This window comes from Nothobranchius furzeri, chromosome 15 (genome assembly GCF_043380555.1).
Source record: "Nothobranchius furzeri strain GRZ-AD chromosome 15, NfurGRZ-RIMD1, whole genome shotgun sequence".
Taxonomy (NCBI): domain Eukaryota; kingdom Metazoa; phylum Chordata; class Actinopteri; order Cyprinodontiformes; family Nothobranchiidae; genus Nothobranchius; species Nothobranchius furzeri.
The window spans coordinates 42,731,869-42,751,580 of record NC_091755.1 but is presented as its reverse complement, the minus strand read 5'-3'; the positions used below and the strand labels follow the sequence as shown (position 1 = coordinate 42,751,580).

The 19,712-nt window shown below is 45.3% G+C and overlaps 1 protein-coding gene across 4 annotated transcripts in view; it reads left to right on the top strand.

Moving 5' to 3' along the window:
• lama5 (laminin, alpha 5) overlaps positions 1-19,712 on the top strand; it is a 154,729-nt gene that overhangs the window by 114,232 nt on the left and 20,785 nt on the right. For all 4 annotated transcript variants that reach the window (XM_054745619.2, XM_015967344.3, XM_054745621.2 and 1 more), the window contains 10 exons: positions 600-711; positions 827-997; positions 2,028-2,224; positions 2,296-2,412; positions 8,995-9,149; positions 9,249-9,378; positions 12,998-13,100; positions 13,183-13,296; positions 19,191-19,373; positions 19,566-19,708. In XM_054745619.2, the coding sequence (XP_054601594.1) occupies positions 600-711; positions 827-997; positions 2,028-2,224; positions 2,296-2,412; positions 8,995-9,149; positions 9,249-9,378; positions 12,998-13,100; positions 13,183-13,296; positions 19,191-19,373; positions 19,566-19,708 (1,425 nt within the window). The remainder of the gene's footprint in view (positions 1-599; positions 712-826; positions 998-2,027; positions 2,225-2,295; positions 2,413-8,994; positions 9,150-9,248; positions 9,379-12,997; positions 13,101-13,182; positions 13,297-19,190; positions 19,374-19,565; positions 19,709-19,712) is intronic.

The window sequence follows — 19,712 nt, the reverse complement described above, 5'->3', positions numbered from 1 at the left end:
GAATGTGGCCATGACCAACAAACTCCTTCCTTTAGTCAGAGCATTGAAGATGTGTTGTAGCTGGGTCTTCCAGCATGACCACGACCTGAATCACACAGCCAGGATAACCAAACGGGGGCTCTGTTAGAAACATATCAAGGTTCTGGGGTGGCCTAGCCCGTCTCCAGACCTACATCCTATAGAAACTCTTTGGAGGGTTTCTCAGCAACAGCCCTGAAGCCTGACAGGTCTAGAGGAGATCTGTGTGGAGGAATGGGCCAAAATCCCTGTTGCAGTGTGTGCAGACCTGGTCAAGAACTAGAGGAGCTGCAAACACCGGATTATGTACCAAATAATAACTGATTTTGTGAAGTGTTCAGATAAGTGTGCAGCAGTGAAATACAAAACGTCTTTAAAAATCAAAGCGTGTGACTTCCTGACATTTAAAATGCTGTCTCAGTGGGAATGAGCCAGTGTGTGGAGGTCAGACCCTCCATGATTCCTGTAGGAGAACCATCAAAAACACGGTGTTCAAATACTTCTGTTCCTCACTCAGTCTGAATCCCACAGAAGACTGTAATCAGAAACAGACATGTTGATGGTGTCCTGCTGTACTTTAGGCTGAAGCAACGGCTGATCAAGTCGGTGACCTGGGGGTCAGAACTACTAAGGCACTGAATCGGGCCGAAGACCTGCTGTCCTTCATCAACAACATCAGCATGGAAATGAACAGTGAGACAGGCCTCAGCTGGTTCACCATGGCCAGCTATCAGAAATTATTAACTAATCATTAAATATTTGGTTTATTACTTTTAAGACAACAACTAGTGTTCGTGTCTCTCCACAGAAATCATGATGATGGCAAATCAGTCGTCCAATGAGACAGAAGCTGAGCAGAATGTAGAGGACATGGAAAGGAAGATGAGGGAAGCACAGGCCATGCTGAGGGAGATGAGGTACCGGAGCTGCGTGGGACAAAAGATGCTGGCTGACAGGGAGAAAGCCGAAGCAGAGAAACGTACGTTGGCTCATCCACTAACCTCACCATGTCCAGAAGGCTGTCGATGCCTTTCACGCACTTATTAACTCAGGCCTAGTCCACACGTAGCCGGGTTTTTTTTACAAACGAATATCCGCCCCTCCAGAAACTTGCATCCACACCACCTCGTTTTAAAAACAAACTGTCCACACGTACCCGGATAAATACGTTGTAAAGGACATGCCAGACCTGTAGGCGGCAGTACTTCCCCCGTTCTTAACCTCGTCCTTCGTCTGTGGTCTTCCGCAAGCAGCAGTAATTCCACTTGCAAAAACAAACAAGCAAAAAGCGCTTGGACAATTGATAAAGCGAGCGCAGCTCTGAGGGCGTCCATGCTGTCGGCTAGTGTAAACACAGGTCGCACACGTGATGTCAGCATTTTTTTGTCGCGGAAAGTGACGTTGCGGACCTTAAAACTCCGGTTTTGTCTGTCCACACGCAGACACCCAAAACGGCGAAAACGCAGATCTTCACTTTGGCCGGAGTTTTTAAAAAGATCCGTTTTCGTGTGAAAAAACTCCGTTTTCGTGTGGATGACAGGCCAAAACGTAGAAAAATATCTACGTTTTGGTAGATCCCCGGCTACGTGTGGACAGGGCCTGAGACAGGGTCAGATCTCTGCTGTTAGAGACAGGAAACAAGTTCTCCTAGAACCCCACTGCTTCCAGCAGAGCTAAACATGATGTGATGTTCAGCAGCAACCAGAGCCTGACATAGATCTGCTGCTCTCTGTGTCAGAGGTCAGAGCTGATGATGACACATGATGGGTTTCCTCACACTCTCTGTGTGAACCAACCACTGTTGGCTATGGTTAGCTTTAGCAGCCCTGTTGAACTGGATAGAGTCATTAAATAACCTCATCTGTTGGATTTAGCTAACAAACACACATATGGCTGTAAAACCATCATTGTTCACCCTTATCCCCAAGAGGTGGGTGAGGATAAAGGTATGTGCTCTGAGGTCTTGTCATGGGAGCTAAATCCATTTGTTGTGTCTGTGTTTTTGTCAGTGTTGGGCCGTGTTAACCAGGAATTAACAGGCCGTCAGGAAGAAAACAAGGACCTCGCCCAGGTGATCAGGGACCATCTGGCCCGCTTCCACTCTGAGATGATGGCTCTGCGAGAAGCCCTGAACGAGGCAGTGAACAACACCGCTAGAGCCACGGAGCTCAACAATGCTAATGAGAAAACTCTGGAGGACAATCAGGTGAGTGTAGAAGGAAACCCTACATGGAGGAGGATTACAGGTTTGACATCTGCTTCCTCTTTTTCTATTAGAGGAAAATAGAAGACCTGGAAATCAGAGAGCAGGAGGTCAACAACCTGCTGAAGATGGCTGAAAATGATGTCGCTCTAGTCAATGATGCACTGTCAATGCTACAGGACTCCAAAGAGGTTTGAAACTGTCAGATCTAAACATACTGTCTGACCAGAATCCCTAACTGACCAGTATCACTAATATCTGACCAGAATGACTAATCGAGAAGACAGAGCACACCTACACACACCTACACACACCTACACACACACAAACACACACAAACACACACACACACACACACACACACACACACACACACACACAGAAACATATATACAAGCAATGAGTGTGTCTCTAACTTCCCTCTGGGATTAATAAAGTATTATTGAATTGGATGAGCTCCTCCTTGAACTGTCACTTTATTGTGGTGGAGGAGTTTGAGTGCCCTAATGATCTTAGGAGCTATGTTGTCTGGGGCACTTTGTGCCCCTGGTAGGGTCTCCCAATACAAATTGGTCTTAGGTGAAGGGTGAGATAAATAACAGTTAAGAGGATCTTTCATGGATTTACAATCAAAGAGTCGGCGTACCCGGCCCGGAGGATTACCGGGGTCCCACCCTGGAGCCAGGCCTGGGGTTGGGGCCCGTGAGCGAGCGCCTGGTGGCCGGGCTTTCGCCCATGGGGCCCAGCCGGGCCCAGCCCAAACCAGATACATGGGCTAATCCAACTGTGGCCCACCACCCGCAGGAGGAACATGAAGGGTCCGGTGCAATGTGGATCGGGTGGCAGACCGAGGCGGGAGCCTTGGCGGTCCGATCCCCGGACAAGAAAACTGGTTTTTGGGACATGGAACGTCACCTCTCTGGCGGGGAAGGAGCAGGAGATTGTGGCAGAGGTTGAGCGGTACTGGCTAGATATAGTCGGGCTCACCTCGACAGCATTGGCTCTGGAACCCAAGTCCTTAAGAGGGTGTCGACATTCTCCTTTGCTGGAGTTGCTCCGGGTGAGAGGCGGAGGGCTGGGGTTGGCTTTTTGTTAGCCCCAAGACACTCTGCCTGTGTGTTGGGATTTACCCCGGGGAACGAGAGGGTACCTTCCCTACGCCTTCGGGTTTTGGAGTCCCTGGGACGAGTGCTAGATAGTGCTCCATCAGGGGACTCCATTGTCCTGCTGGGGGACTTCAATGCTCACGTGGGCAATGACAGCATGACCTGGAGGGGTGTGATTGGGAGGAACGGCCCGCCTGATCTGAACTCGAGTGGTGTTTCGTTATTGGACTTCTGTGCAAGCCGCAGTTTAGCCATAATGAACACCATGTTCGAACATAAGGATGCCCATCGGTACACTTGGTACCAGGGCAGCCTAGGTCGCAGGTCGATGATAGACTTTGTAGTCGAATCATCTGACCTGCGGCCATATGTTTTGGACACCCGAGTGAAGAGAGGGGCGGAGCTGTCAACTGATCACCACCTGGTGGTGAGTTGGATCAGAAGGCAGGGGAAGATGCTGCATAGACCTGGCAGACCAAAATGCATAGTGAGGGTCTGCTGGGAACGCCTGGCAGAAGAACCTGTCAAGACGGTCTTCAATTCCCACCTCCGGCAGAGCTTCGACCGCGTCCCGAGAGCAGTGGGGACATTGACTCACAGTGGGCCTTGTTCCACTCTGCGATTGTTGAGGCGGCTGTTGCTAGCTGTGGTCGCAAGGTGGCCGGTGCCTGTCGTGGTGGCAACCCTCGTACCCGCTGGTGGACACCAGAGGTTCGGGGAGCCGTCAGGCTGAAGGAGGAGGCCTACAGGGCGTGGCTGGTCTGTGGGTCTCCAGAGGCAGCAGACAGGTACTGGATAGCCAAGCGGGGTGCAGCAGTGGCAGTTGCCGAGGCAAAATCTCGGGCATGGGAAGAGTTTGGTGATGCCATGGAGAAAGGCTATCGATCGGCTCCAAAGAGGTTCTGGCAAACTGTCCGGCGCCTCAGGAGAGGAAGGCAACAACTCGCTCACACTACAGTGGGGATGGGGAGCTGCTGACGTCAACTGGGGCTATAGTCAGACAGTGGAAGGAATACTTTGAGGAGCTCCTCAATCCCACCTACGCGCATTCCAAGGAGGAACCAGAGCCAGGAGACCTGGGGATGGACTGTCCAATCTCAGGGGCAGAAGTTGCTGAGGTAGTCAAACAACTACACAGCGGTGGAGCCCCGGGGGCAGATGAGATTCGTCCTGGGTATCTCAAGGCTATGGATGTTGTAGGGCTGTCATGGTTGACACGTCTCTGCAACATTGCGTGGTCATCGGGGGCAGTTTTTGTGGAGTGGCAGCCTGGGGTGGTGGTCCCCATCTTGGGTGACCTGAGGTTGTGTTCCAACTATAGGGGGATCACACTCCTCAGCCTCCCTGGAAAGGTCTATTCCAAGGTACTGGAGAGGAGGGTACGATCGATAGTTGAATCTCAGATTGAGGAGGAGCAATGTGGTTTTCGTCCTGGCCGTGGAACTGTGGACCAGCTCTATACCCTTGCAAGGGTGACGGATGGGGCATGGGAGTTTGCCCAACCAATCCACATGTGTTTTGTGGATTTGGAGAAGGCTTATGACCGTGTCCCCAGGGGCACCCTGTGGGGGACACTCCAGGAGTATGGGGTGGGTGGCTTTCTGTGAAAGCCCATTCAGTCCCTTTACCAGAGGAGCGTGAGTTTGGTCCGCATAGCTGGTAGTAAGTCGGACCTGTTCCCGGTGAGGGTTGGACTCCGCCAGGGCTGCCCTTTGTCACCGGTTCTGTTCATTACCTTTATGGGCAGGATTTCTAGGCGCAGCCGTGGTGTGGAGTGTGTCGAGTTTGGTGGCAGGAGAATCTCGTTTCTGCTTTTTGCGGATGATGTGGTCCTCTTAGCTTCATTCAGCTCTTGCTGGGTAGGTTCGCGGCCGAGTGTGAAGCGGCTGGAATGAGGATCAGCACCTCCAAATCTGAGACCATGGTTCTCGACCGGAAGAGGGTGGCTTGCCAACTCCGGGTCGGGGGAGAAGTCCTACCTCAAGTGGAGGAGTTTAAGTATCTCGGGGTCTTGTTCATGAGTGAGGGTTGGAGGGATCGGGAGATCGACAGGCGGATTGGTTCGGCATCTGCAGTGATGCGGACGCTGAGCCGATCTGTCGTGGTGAAGAAGGAACTGAGCCAGAAAGCCAGGCTCTCGATTTACCGGTCAATCTACGTCCCAATCCTCACCTATGGTCATGAGCTTTGGGTAATGACCGAAAGAACGAGATTGCGAATACAAGTGGCCAAAGTGAGTTTCCTCCGTAGGGTGGCCGGGCTCAGCCTTAGAGATAGGGTGAGGAGCTCAGACATTCAGGAGGGACTCGGAGTAGAGCAACTGCTCCTCCAGATCAAAAGGAGTCAGTTGAGGTGGTTTGGGCATCTGGTCAGGATGCCTCCTGGACGCCTTCCTGGGGAGGTGTTTCGGGCATGTCCTGCCGGCAGTAGACCCCCGGGTCGACCCAGGGCACACTGGAGAGGTTAGATCTCCAATCTGGTCAGGGAACGACTTGGGGTCCTGCCGGAGGAGCTGGTGGAGGTGGCCGGGGAGAGGACGGTCTGGAGCTGCCTAGTTGGGATGCTGCCCCCGCGACCCGGACCGGATAAGCGGAGGAAGACGACGACGATTATTGAAGTGAATTGAAGTAGTGTTTCTATAGCTACATTGTGATTTCTTAGTAAATATTTTATTTATTAAGATATAAGCTGTATTATCTTTATCCTAGTGAATCTATAATTAAACGGGTAAACTGGTAGTAACATTCCACGTCAAAGAAAGTTAAAAGTTATTATCAGGAGAGGGAGAATGTTTAAGTGGTTAGCAGCAGTGTGCTAGACGATGGCCCCCTCCATGAGGCCACCACAGCTTAGCAGAACATCGTTGTAGCTTCTTCTGGGGAGAAAAACACTTAGAGAAAAAATAAAGTTAACAGCTGAAATAGCAGGAAATAATACAGTTAAAGAGCAGATAGTAGAAGAAGGTAGTAGAGTGTGGAAAGTGGTCAGTGTATCCTCCAGCAGTCTAAGCCTATAGCAGCATAACTACAGAGATAACTCTGGATAACATAGCCTTTTTAGATGGAGGCATGTTGGAGGCGGGGCAAGGGAGAGTTGTCTTTACCGACTGTACACTCCACCTCCCTCTACTCCCCCACTTGTCCAGATTTAGGCTAACATCAGATTTTAACCATAGGCCCTATCAAATAAAAATATATATTCTAGGAGCCACCAGTAAACCTGCAGTCTGAGAGCGAAGTGCTCGGTTAGGAACATATGGAACAATCAGATCACTGATGTATGATGGAGCTTGATTATTAAGAGCTTTATATGTGAGAAGGAGGATCTTAAAATCTATTCTGAATTTAACAGGCAGCCAATGTAGGGAAGCTAAGACAGGAGAGATATGATCTCTCTTTTAAATTCTCATCAGAACTCTAGCTGCAGCATTTTGGACAAGCTGAAGACTTTTAACTACATTCTGTGGACTTCCTGAGAGTAATGAATTACAGTAATCCAGTCTTGATGGATCCTGTAGAGGTTTTTTCCTGCTAAAGGGGAGTTTTCCTCTCCATTGTCACTACATTTTTATGTTTATTTATTTGGCAGACGCTTTTATCCAAAGCGACTTACAATTTATAACCTATAGGGCATGTTGTGATCTGTGGGGGGAACCGTAGTACCCGGAGGAAACCCACGCATGCATGGGGAGAACACGCAACTCCACGCAGAAAGGCCGCAGATGAGTTTCGAACCTGCAACCTTCGTGCTGCGAGGCAACAGTGCTAACATCTTCGCCACCATGCAGCTACATGCTTGAGGATTGCTGTAAAGACTCTGACACTAGTCAGTGACTTGATGCAACCTGCTGGGTTGCTTATATAGGAAACTTGTTTACTGATTGGCTTAATGAACTGACCTGTATTGGAGTGTTTACTATGTGAAGTGCCTTGAGACGACCCTTGTCGTGATTGAGCGCTTTATGAATAAACTTGAATTGAATTGAAAATTGAATTAACGTGTCATATCAGCAGGTGAGTGGCTGAGCCAGGTGGAGGTGCGGCTACCTCACCTGGAGACCAGTGCAGTGCAGCCACGTAGTAATTTACTGACAACGTCACATTTTCCAGCTTAGCCATCAGCCACAGCTGGTTCTACATGAATATGGAGCAGAGTTTTAACCTGAAGATGGAGATAGTATTATGGTTTTGGGCTGAAATATTAAATTTAAAGTAAGTTGCACTAAACTGCCACACTAATGATTACACATGTGTACAGCACCATTAGACACTTCTCTATACAGGTTATCAGCAAAAACAAGCACATTTAGGCGTTACTTGCTCTTTAAACAGAGAGGATGCAGAGTGCTGATCACGATTAATATGCTCGCTGCATCCGGCGCATGGTACATTCTTAAAGTGGTGCAACAAAAAATTATTAACACACGATAGTTCATATTTGTCTATATCCTCTAGTACCTTGTCTTTTAATCCTGCCTGACGTGCGCCACTGCTGTGGAGCTCATCATGTGCTGCGTGATTTCACTTCACTGATGCAGCATTGAAACACGCACCACTCTTTGCGGTCAGGAGATCCCTTTGATCTGCTTAGTTCAAAAGTAACTGATGAGGTGAAAAAGTATGATGCCAGGCAGCAGTTTTTCTGGAGAATTTGAAAGTGATGCAGGAAGATGAGAGACAGAAAGGACAGGAAAATAGTCAAATAAAAAGAAGGAAAATGTAGATAGATTTATCTCCACTACACATTTTTACCTGTATAAAACAATAAGTTATACACATGTAATACATTTGATACAATTAAGATCACCTTCAAAACGCAGTCACACACTCACTGTCATTTAAGGCATCTTAGGGGCCAAGGCAAAACAGAACAAAAAGGGAAAGTGAAAGTGACTTGGGCAACCGATCACACCTTTTGCAATGCCACGCCCCTGTATATAATTCATGCATGTGCACGGGCACGTAAACTAGTGTCATTTAAAACAAATACTAGCGTGTTTGCCACGTGTGACCAGAGTACAAGCTGTTAAAATGTAGTCACATCTATAGAGTGTTTCCTTTTTATATGTTAGCAGCTGTAAGGTAGTTTAAGGCTATTCTAACATATTCATAAAGAGGACAGCATGTTAATATATGGGTCCATAATTATACTTATTAATAATCATCAGAAGTAACGTTAGTGGAATGAAACGCTCCTGGCTGCAAATGAAGATGAAATGCAAAAGGTGTCAAGATGTAAATGCAAGTAGAGCTCATGTTTGAAAGTTTAAACTCCACATTTATTAATAATTTAGCCATTAAGAACAAAGCTGCCGCTGCTGCTACCGCTGTGGGCCAGCGGTGGCGCTAGTTCACCACCTCATAGCTGCCAGCTGCTAAGAAAAAGGGGGTGTAACATACCTCGTCCAGTCATATTCACTGAGCTTCAGCAAGCCTAGCTGTAAACCTGCCACGGAGCAGGTTTGTTCTGCAGCATGTGTTACCATGGTGACTGGGAGGGGCTTTAGGCTAGACATGTCTGTGATACCAAATTTGGGGAAGTTAAATGGGATGTTCAAAGATGGCCTGGATTTGGTGTCTCCCCCAGGTTTGGTACCTGTCCACAGGTGCAGCTGCTGTGATCCAAACTGTTCCGCTCCGGGGTTCTAACTTGTCTGTGTGATTTTAGGAGTACGAGCGTCTAGCTGCCCAGCTGGATGGTGCCAGGCTACCTCTTACTGACAAAGTGAAGAAATTTGGTTCGACTGACTCCTACATTCCTCTGGTCGAGGAGGCCGAGAACCATGCGGAGCTGCTGGACGCTTTAGCCAAGAACTTGTCTAGGTAAAATGAGAGAGAGAGAGAGAGAGAGAGAGGACTCATGTCAGCCATGTCAGAAGACAAGAAACAGATATTAACTTGTTAACTTGTCGTGTGTTCCAGTGTTGTTGCAGAAACCAGGAAGGAGGGTATTGTAGACGTCACAAAGGCTTACAGCAACATAATCAACAGCATCAGTGAAGCTGAGGAGACCGCCAACATGGCAGAGAAGGCTGCTAATGACACTCTGGAGGTACGGGACATCTATACCTGTCCGTCTGTCGGAGGGGCTTAGGGTTAAGCCTAATTTATACTTCTCCAACTGCGTCGGAACGGACGCACGCAAAGCCATTATTCGTCATTTTGAGGGCTCTCCAACAGACTCGCAAGGCCGGACGGAGTCGAGCTCTCTTTTCTAAACATCCGTCCGTCGAGACGGAGAACGCAAGCTTGTGATTGGTCAGGACTAGGGCTGCAACAACGAATCGATAAATTCGATGAAAATCGATTACTAAAAGCGTTGGCAACGAATTGCGTCATCGATTCGTTGTGTCACAAAACTCTTCCAAAAGCGCCCCCCCCCCCCCCCCTTCCCGCCCGCCGTTGCGCGCAGACCAGAGCAAGTCAGATCAGCGCGAGGGAGAGCCGCAGATCAGCGCGAGGGAGAGCCGCAGATCAGCGCGAGGGAGAGCCGCAGATCAGCGCGAGGGAGAGCCGCAGATCAGCGCGAGGGAGAGCCGCAGATCAGCGCGAGGGAGAGCCGGCAGATCAGCGCGAGGGAGAGCCGGCAGATCAGCGCGAGGGAGAGCCGGCAGACTTGCGCTGCTGCGAACCGGTTCCGCATTGTTGCGCAGCGATCCAGGCAGCTGCTTCCAGCGCACGGTCCATTCTCAAAGCAACCAAAAAAACTATAATTAGCACACGATCGTTCATGTCCGCACATGTTCTCTATTTTCTGTCTTATTTGTGCCTGAAGCGCTCTACTGCGGAGCTCATCACCTGTGCTGTGGTGATGTCACCTCATGCAGCATCGAAAACGCGCTCTGCGCTTTTCGGTCAGGAGATCCCTTTGATCTGCTCAAAAGTAACTGATGAGGTGAAAAGGTAAGAATCCAGGCAACAGATTTTCTGGAGAATTATGAGGAGATGCAGGAAGATGAGAGACAGACAGGACAGGAAAATAGTTAAATAAAAACAAGAAAACAAAACAAAGTGTTGAAAAGTCAAATGTAGGTAGATTTATCTCCACTACACGTTTTTACCAGTAAAAAACAATAAGTTATACACATGTAATAATTATACATCTGATTCAATTCAGATCACCTTCAAAACTCAGTCACACACCCAGGGCCGTTTCAAGACATTTTGGGGCCAAGGCAAAATGCCCCCCCCCCCCATAACTGGGCTCCCCAGAAGCCTCTGTGTAATTCATGCCCTCTCCAGTAGTGTTAGTTATATGGTGTTTATAAAAGCCCCTCAGACATTACTGACATATTCTAATATTATCAGATGAAAAACTAAATTGTCAGACATGCTGTCTCATCTGCTTCTTTTATAAACTTGCAAAAAGTAACAAAACCATTTGAAAGCCACTATTTGTGGATTCTCTGAAAGTTTCCATGGAGTGTGTGACAACTTATTTTTTCATTGATCCTATCGTCTAATCTCACAGCTGAAACAAGCATCCTTAATAATCTGTGCACAGGAAGCTTACCGATGCTGTAGTAAAACAAAAGGTATAATAATTTATTATTAATAAAACCTTGTTGCAGCACTAAAGCAGAAAAATTAGATTTTGCATTAAATATGCAAAATATTTACATATGAATTGTTTTAGAGCCCTTTTATTGGCAGAATCTGATATTAATTTAGTTCATACAAAAATGGGTCCCAACATGGTTTGTGTGGCGTTGCCATAGTGTGACGTCATAGGCACAGATCCCCTGTCCTCTTGTTTGGAAATGGAGATATGATCACCCTACATTAAACAAACTGTCCACCCGGGCTTTTGCGCTGCACAGAGACGCTTCGCTGCCTATGACTGAACGTCAGTTGAGAGTCAGTCTCATGCAGACTGACCAATGAAGAGAGGGCCTCAAGTTAAGACCCTCTCCTCATTGGTCAGTCCACACGAGGTGGGTCAAAGGTTACTCTGGGCGGGTTACGTGTTGTCAGGCATTCAAGTATTGAGTATATTTACTGCATATTACAGTAAAATATTCTGTATGTGACCACATTATGGTGATCCTTGGGTCGTGATGATGGAGCCCTTGAATATTGTTGCCCAGGGTACAACAAAGTGTTAATCTGGCCCTGGTTCCGCCGTCACATTCCCGCAGAAACTGGTTGATCACACTGGGGCCAGACTACTAGCATGTGGTTTTACAACCACAATGTCTTCGGAAGCAAAAACGCTTTTAAAAGGGAGGGAGGAGTCCTAACTGTTGCTGCAGGCGTGTTGTGTGAGAGTGCAGTTATATACTGGTTAATATATTTTTGGGTTCAGTTGCTTTCATGTGGCCTAATGTGAGTCTATTTGGGATCATTGGAATGATCAGCAGCATTTCTTGATGTGACTTTATGGCAGTTGCCCAGGGCATCATCGCAAGGAGGATGGCATTCATTTACTTTTGTTTTATTTGGTATTTTTTCAGTCATTTTTGGAAATAGTGATCAATTTTGATTAATTCACAGCCTATGTTTAATTACATTTAAAATAAATGTCAACAGATGAGATCAAACAAAACAGATGAGAATTGCCCTTAAGCTGTTTAACTTGGACCAAGCATTTTAGGTCACAGATAGATGTAGCTTAGGGTCTCTGTCTGTACACCTTATAAGACAATTTAGGTGATGGCATGTTGTTTTTCTGCTATTGAACTGTTTTCTAATAATGTTGTGTTAAATAAAGTGAAGGAAGGAGAGAAATAACGTTTCCCTAGCAGTTTTTAAAAATTTCCCCATGTAATCCGATTAATCGATTAATCGTGTCGAGACCCCATCCGATTAATCGATTATCCAAATAATCGTTTGTTGCAGCCCTAGTCAGGACGCCTCTGTCGTCCACAGCGCTGCCATTGCGCCCTCTAAAACAAAGAGAGCCGAGGATAACTAGCAGCAGACACGGAGCAGCTTGAAGAATACCTCGCAAAAAAACTATAAAAATATGAACGTTTTGTGGAGGAGTGAAAAGATGCGCAGATGGTAGACGGACATGACAGGGAACGTGGGTTTAGAGGTGGCGAGCGCATGAAGAAGTGGAGGACAATGAGGGACAATTTTGTCAGTGTTAAAAAGTCTCTTAAATACTAAAAACACAATATAAACACACTATCTTGGACCAAATACATGACAGGATACCACAGAACAGCGCTGCGCCCTCTGCTGTCCTGGTGGGGAATTGCTTTGCAACACTCCCCAGGAGACGGAGAAGTATGAGGGCAAAATGTCTCCATCCGTGCGTGCGTGTCTCTCCCTCGTGGAGCTGATGGAGAAGAATAAATTAGGCTTCACACTATAGCTGTTTATGTGTTAGTGATGCAGCTCATGCTCAGGCCTCAGAGAGATTGGTTCCTACACCTATTGATCCTCTGATGAGGCCATTACTAGATCTTCTTCAATTTTTTCACCAGTCATAAAGAATGCCATCCTGTACAAGTGAAATCATAGTCTGACCACGACCCATAGAAAGAGTTTAGTCATGGGGCGGGATCCACAGTTGTCTTTCAGACTGTCTCCACATGCTATTGGACAACAAACAGCATGACATAATCACCGCTGTGGATGTCAGGCAACAGGGCACACGCTGTCACAGAAGATGCAGATACATCTTTTTCTATGCAAAGGACTTACCTCTATCTGCTCTGTTTTAGAAAATAAAACAGCAGGACCTTGGTCAGATGGCTGAAATGCTGAAGAACACCAGTATGGAACTGACTGATGAAGGCAAACGGTTGGATAATGACCTGAACAACAGTAAGATCTCCTCCTTACATCAGTTTTCTGACCAGAGGAAAATAGAATTGTTCGAATGCTGAAATGATTTTTTGCTTCACAGACCTGAAAGCCAGACTAGAGGATGCTCAGAGACGACTGGATGAAGCTAAAACCAAACATGAACAGACAACGACAGATCTGGAAGCCATTCAGGATAAACTCAACCTGACCTCAAGTATGAACATCTGATCTGTAAAGTCTGGAAATGTATCCAGAAGCTCAGTTACATTAGTAACTAGTGTCATTAAATTAGTAACAAGTGTCATTACATTGGTAACTAGTGTCATTACATTAGTAACTAGTGTCATTACATTAGTAACAAGTGTCATTCCACTAGTAACAAGTGTCATTACATTAGTAACTAGTGTCATTAAATTAGTAACAAGTGTCATTACATTGGTAACTAGAGTCATTCCACTAGTAACGAGTGTCATTACATTGGTAACTAGTGTCATTACATTGGTAACTAGTGTCATTCCACTAGTAACTAGTGTCATTACACTAGTAACTAGTGTCATTACATTAGTAACTAGTGTCATTACATTAGTAACTAGTGTCATTAAATTAGTAACTAGTGTCATTCCACTAGTAACAAGTGTCATTACATTGGTAACTAGTGTCATTCCACTAGTAACTAGTGTCATTACATTAGTAACTAGTGGATTTCATTAGTAACTAGTGTCATTAAATTAGTAACAAGTGTCATTACATTGGTAACTACTGTCCTTACATTAGTGACTAATGTCATTCCACTAGTAACAAGTGTCATTACATTGTTAACTAGTGTCATTCCACTAGTAACAAGTGTCATTACATTGTTAACTAGTGTCATTCCACTAGTAACAAGTGTCATTACATTGTTAACTAGTGTCATTCCACTAGTAACAAGTGTCATTACATTAGTAACTAGTGTCATTACATTAGTAACTAGTGTCATTACATTGGTAACTAGTGTCATTACATTGGTAACTAGTGTCCTTACATTAGTAACTAATGTCATTCCACTAGTAGGGCTGCAACAACGAATCGATAAATTCGATGAAAATCGATTACTAAAAGCGTTGGCAACGAATTGCGTCATCGATTCGTTGTGTCGCACAACTCTTCCAAAAGCGCCCCCCCTTCCCGCCCGCCGTTGCGCGCAGACCAGAGCAAGTCAGATCAGCGCGAGGGAGAGCCGCAGATCAGCGCGAGGGAGAGCCGGCAGATCAGCGCGAGGGAGAGCCGGTACCGGCAGATCAGCGCGAGGGAGAGCCGGTACCGGCAAATCAGCGCGAGGGAGAGCCTGCAGACTTTGTGCTGCTGCGAACGGGTTCCACATTGCTGCGCAGCGATCCAGGCAGCTGCTTCCAGTGCACGGTCCATTCTCAAAGTGGCGCAACCAAAAAACTATAATTAACACACGATCGTTCTTGTCTGCACATGTTCTCTATTTTCTATCTTATTTGTGCCTGAAGCGCGCTACTGCGGAGCTCATCACCTGTGCTGTGGTGATGTCACCTCACGCAGCATCGAAACGCACTCTGCGCTTTGCAGTCAGGAGATGATCTGCTCAAAAGTAACTGATGAGGTGAAAAGGTAAGAATCCAGGCAACAGATTTTCTGGAGAATTAAGAGGAGATGCAGGAAGATGAGAGACAGACAGGACAGGAAAATAGTTAAATAAAAACAAGAAAACAAAACAAAGTGTTGAAAAGTCAAATGTAGGTAGATTTATCTCCACTACACGTTTTTACCAGTAAAAAACAATAAGTTATACACATGTAATAATTATACATCTGATACAATTCAGATCACCTTCAAAACTCAGTCACACACCCAGGGCCGTTTCAAGACATTTTGGGGGCCAAGGCAAAACGGAACCCCCCCCCCCCCACCCCCACCCCCCCATAACTGGGCTCCCCAGAAGCCTCTGTGTAATTCATACCCTCTCCAGGAGTGTTAGTTATACAGTGTTTATAAAAGCCCCTCAGACATTACTGACATGTTCTAATATTATCAGATGAAAAACTAAATTATCAGACATGCTGTCTCATCTGCTTCTTTTCTAAACTTGCTAAAAGTAACAAAACCATTTGAAAGCCACTATTTGTGGATTCTCTGAAAGTTTCCATGGAGTGTGTGACAACTTATGTTTTCATTGATCCTATCGTCTAATCTCACAGCTGAAACAAGCATCCTTAATAATCTGTGCACAGGAAGCTTACCGATGCTGTAGTAAAACAAAAGGTATAATAATTTATTATCAATAAAACCTTGTTGCAGCACTAAAGCATAAAAATGAGATTTTGCATTAAATATGCAAAATATTTACATATGAATTGTTTTAGAGCCCTTTTATTGGCAGAATCTGATATTAATTTAGTTCTTACAAAAAATGGGTCCCAACATGGTTTGTGTGGCGTTGCCATAGTGTGACGTCATAGGCACAGATCCCCTGTCCTCTTGTTTGGAAATGGAAATATGATCACCCTACATTAAACAAACTGTCCACCCGGGCTTTTGCGCTGCACAGAGACGCTTCGCTGCCTACGACTGAACGTCAGTTGAGAGTCAGTCTCATGCAGACTGACCAATGAAGAGAGGGCCTCAAGTTAAGACCCTCTCCTCATTGGTCAGTCCACACGAGGTGGGTCAAAGGTTACTCTGGGCGGGTTACGTGTTGTCAGGCATTCAAGTATTGAGTATATTTACTGCATATTACAGTAAAATATTCTGTATGTGACCATATTGTGGTGATCCTCGGGTCGTGATGATGGAGCCCTTGAATATTGTTGCCCAGGGTACAACAAAGTGTTAATCTGGCCCTGGTTCCGCCGTCACATTCCCGCAGAAACTGATTGATCACACCGGGGCCAGACTACTAGCATGTGGCTTTACAACCACAATGTCCTCAGAAGCAAAAACGCTTTTAAAAGGGAGGGAGGAGTCCTAACTGTTGCTGCAGGCGTGTTGTGTGAGAGTGCAGTTATATACTGGTTAATATATTTTTGGGTTCAGTTGCTTTCATGTGGCCTAATGTGAGTTTATTTGGGATCATTGGAATGATCAGCAGCATTTCTTGATGTGACTTTATGGCAGTTGCCCAGGGCATCATCGCAAGGAGGATGGCATTCATTTACTTTTGTTTTATTTGGTATTTTTTCAGTCATTTTTGGAAATAGTGATCAATTTTGATTAATTCACAGCCTATGTTTAATTACATTTAAAATAAATGTTAACAGATGAGCTCAAACAAAACAGATGAGAATTGCCCTTAAGCTGTTTAACTTGGACCAAGCATTTTAGGTCACAGATAGATGTAGCTTAGGGTCTCTGTCTATACACCTTATAAGACAATTTAGGTGATGGCATGTTGTTTTTCTGCTATTGAACTGTTTTCTAATAATGTTGTGTTAAATAAAGTGAAGGAAGGAGAGAAATAACGTTTCCCTAGCAGTTTTTAAAAAATTTCCCCATGTAATCCGATTAATCGATTAATCGTGTCGAGACCCCATCCGATTAATCGATTATCCAAATAATCGTTTGTTGCAGCCCTATCCACTAGTAACAAGTGTCATTACATTAGTACCTAGTGTCATTACATTAGTACCTAGTGTCATTACATCAGTAACTAGTGTCATTACATCAGTAACTAGTGTCATTACATTAGTTACAAGCGTCATTCCACTAGTAACAAGTGTCATTACACTAGTAACAAGTGTCATTACATTAGTAACTAGTGTCATTACATTAGTAACTAGTGTCATTACATTAGTAACTAGTGTCATTAAATTAGTAACTAGTGTCATTACATTGGTAACTAGTGTCATTACATTGGTAACTACTGTCCTTACATTAGAAACTAGTGTCATTCCACTAGTAACAAGTGTCATTACATTAGTAACTAGTGTCATTACATCAGTAACTAGTGTCATTACATCAGTAACTAGTGTCATTACAATAGTAACAAGTGTCATTACATTAGTAACTAGTGTCATTACATCAGTGACGTGTAATTCCACTAGTAACAAGTGTCATTACATTGGCAACTACTGTCCTTACATTAGAAACTAGTGTCATTCCACTAGTAACAAGTGTCATTACATTAGTAACTAGTGTCATTACATTAGTAACAAGTGTCATTCCACTAGTAACAAGTGTCATTACATTAGTAACTAGTGTCATTACATCAGTAACTAGTGTCATTACATTAGTAACAAGTGTCATTACATCAGTAGCTAGTGTCCTTAAATTAGTAGCTAGTGTCCTTACGTTTGTAACAAGTGTCATTCCACTAGTAACAAGTGTCATTACATTAGTAACTAGTGTCATTACATCAGTAACTAGTGTCATTATATTAGTAACTAGTGTCATTACATTAGTAATTAGTGTCATTACATTAGTAGCTAGTGTCATTACATCAGTAGCTAGTGTCCTTACATTAGTAGCTAGTGTCCTTACATTAGTAGCTAGTGTCCTTACATTAGTAGCTAGTGTCATTACATTAGTAGCTAGTGTCATTACATCAGTAACTAGTGTCATTCCACTAGTAACAAGTGTGAATCCACTTTGAGAAGAAAAAACTCTGATATCTACTTGAGAGGAATCGGGGGTATCAATCCCACACTCGAGTTCCTAGACAAAGGGGGGAAAGATTTGCGATTTAAACCTCCACTTGCCTAGATGCTGGGGTTTGAAGCTGATGAGTGGCTGACATTTGACTCTCAGCCCAGCGGGGCAAACATTGCAACAGCGCCTCATCCTTCCGATTTAAAGGCTGGTTTTTATCAACTATATTGTTACAGTGACATCGTTTCACAGCCAGTCGTAGGGGATTCTTATACGTCTGTATTAAATGGCCTGTATTTGATATAGCGCCTTCTAGAGTCCTGGAACCCCCCAAGGCGCTTTACAACACAATCAGTCATTCACCCATTCACACACACATTCACACACTGGTGGGGATGAGCTACAATGTAGCCACAGCTGCCCTGGGGCGCACTGACAGAGGCGAGGCTGCCGAGCACTGGCGCCACCGGTCCCTCCGACCACCACCAGCAAGCAATGTGGGTTAAGTGTCTTGCCCAAGGACACAACGACAGCGACAGACTGAGCAGGTCTCGAACCTGCGACCTTCCGGTTGCGAGGCGAGCACTTAACTCCTGTGCCACCGTCGCCCCACGTACTGTGAAAATTGAAGGTACTTTTGGTGATAACATCACCCATGTGTTAAACCCTCCAAACTATCTACCGGTGGCCACAAACCATATAGAAAACATTCAAATTGAAATTAAATTTGATCAAAATAAACTGGTCAACTTTTGATACAGAAAAACCATCGTAACGCTTCATTTTCACCCTGGAACATAACCCCGGCAAAACGTCAGTTACACACTTTTACACTGGGCAGTGTACATCTTATGATTTCACACAGTTGCCACAAAAATGGTTTACCCACTGGTGAGAAATGACCCAAACCGGTTTATTAAATATTATGTAAGCCAGACCGGAGGTAGCCTCCCAGGGTTCAGCGGGCAAAGCGTAATGTACGGAAGAGAGGTGGGATCGTTTCTGCACGACTAGATTCTTCTCATCCTTTGTCAAAAAAGGTTTTTCCCTCGCAAAGTTGCATTGGTCCCTCGCTACTTCGCGGTTCGTTTATCGCGGATTCACAACTTCGCGGATTTTTTCCTTTGGAGCCTTATTCCAGGGAAATTCGCTGATTCGTGGTATTTTTCTATGCGAAATATCAAGAAATTCCTGTTTTTTTCATCAATTTCATCATAAAATGCACTTTTTGTAATAAACCTATAAAAAAACCAAGTAAAAATACAGTACTATGTAACGGGAGGGTTTTAAAAGTCTGAATACTGAATACGTACCTGTTAAAGAAAAACTGTAAATATGGTGTCCCTACTTCGCGGATTTTCACCTATCGCGGCCAGGTCTGGAATGCATCTACCGCGATAAACGAGGGATCACCTGTAATGCACTATTTATCACATGATGTCTTTGTTTACAGAACGAGATGATTAAACAGATTTGCTGTGTGCTGTTGAGTTTTCTGATGTTTTCCGTCTTGAACAGATGTGACTCAGGAAATAAATGAAGTAAAGCAAGTTGCAGATGCAGCCAACTCCACAGCCTCGCTGGTCAACAACCTGCTGCGACCCATCAAAGAGCAGCTAGAGCAGTGGCAGCAGGTGTACGGAGACGCCAATTCCACCAACGTGGACCTGAACAATGCCCTGATGGATGCCAACAGCACCGGTAGGACTCTGTGACATCATCACACACCTCTAAACTTCCTTTCCTCGTCCCTGAATTCTTGGGATTTGTGAAACTGCTGTTCCGGCTATGCTCCAAACTTTCTCCATGTCTATTTCTTGATTTTAATTGAGGATGTAGTAACTCAGATTCAGATGTTTAACAACCAGAAGTGACTTAAATCTTCCACTGCAGTGAACAGGCTAGGTGAAACCATTCCTGTGCTGATGCAGAAACTGGATGACCTTCAGAATCACTCAGTCCAGATGCCCAACATCTCTGAGAACATCAGTCGGATTAGACAGCTCATACAGCAAGCGCGCAGCGCCGCCAGCAAGGTGC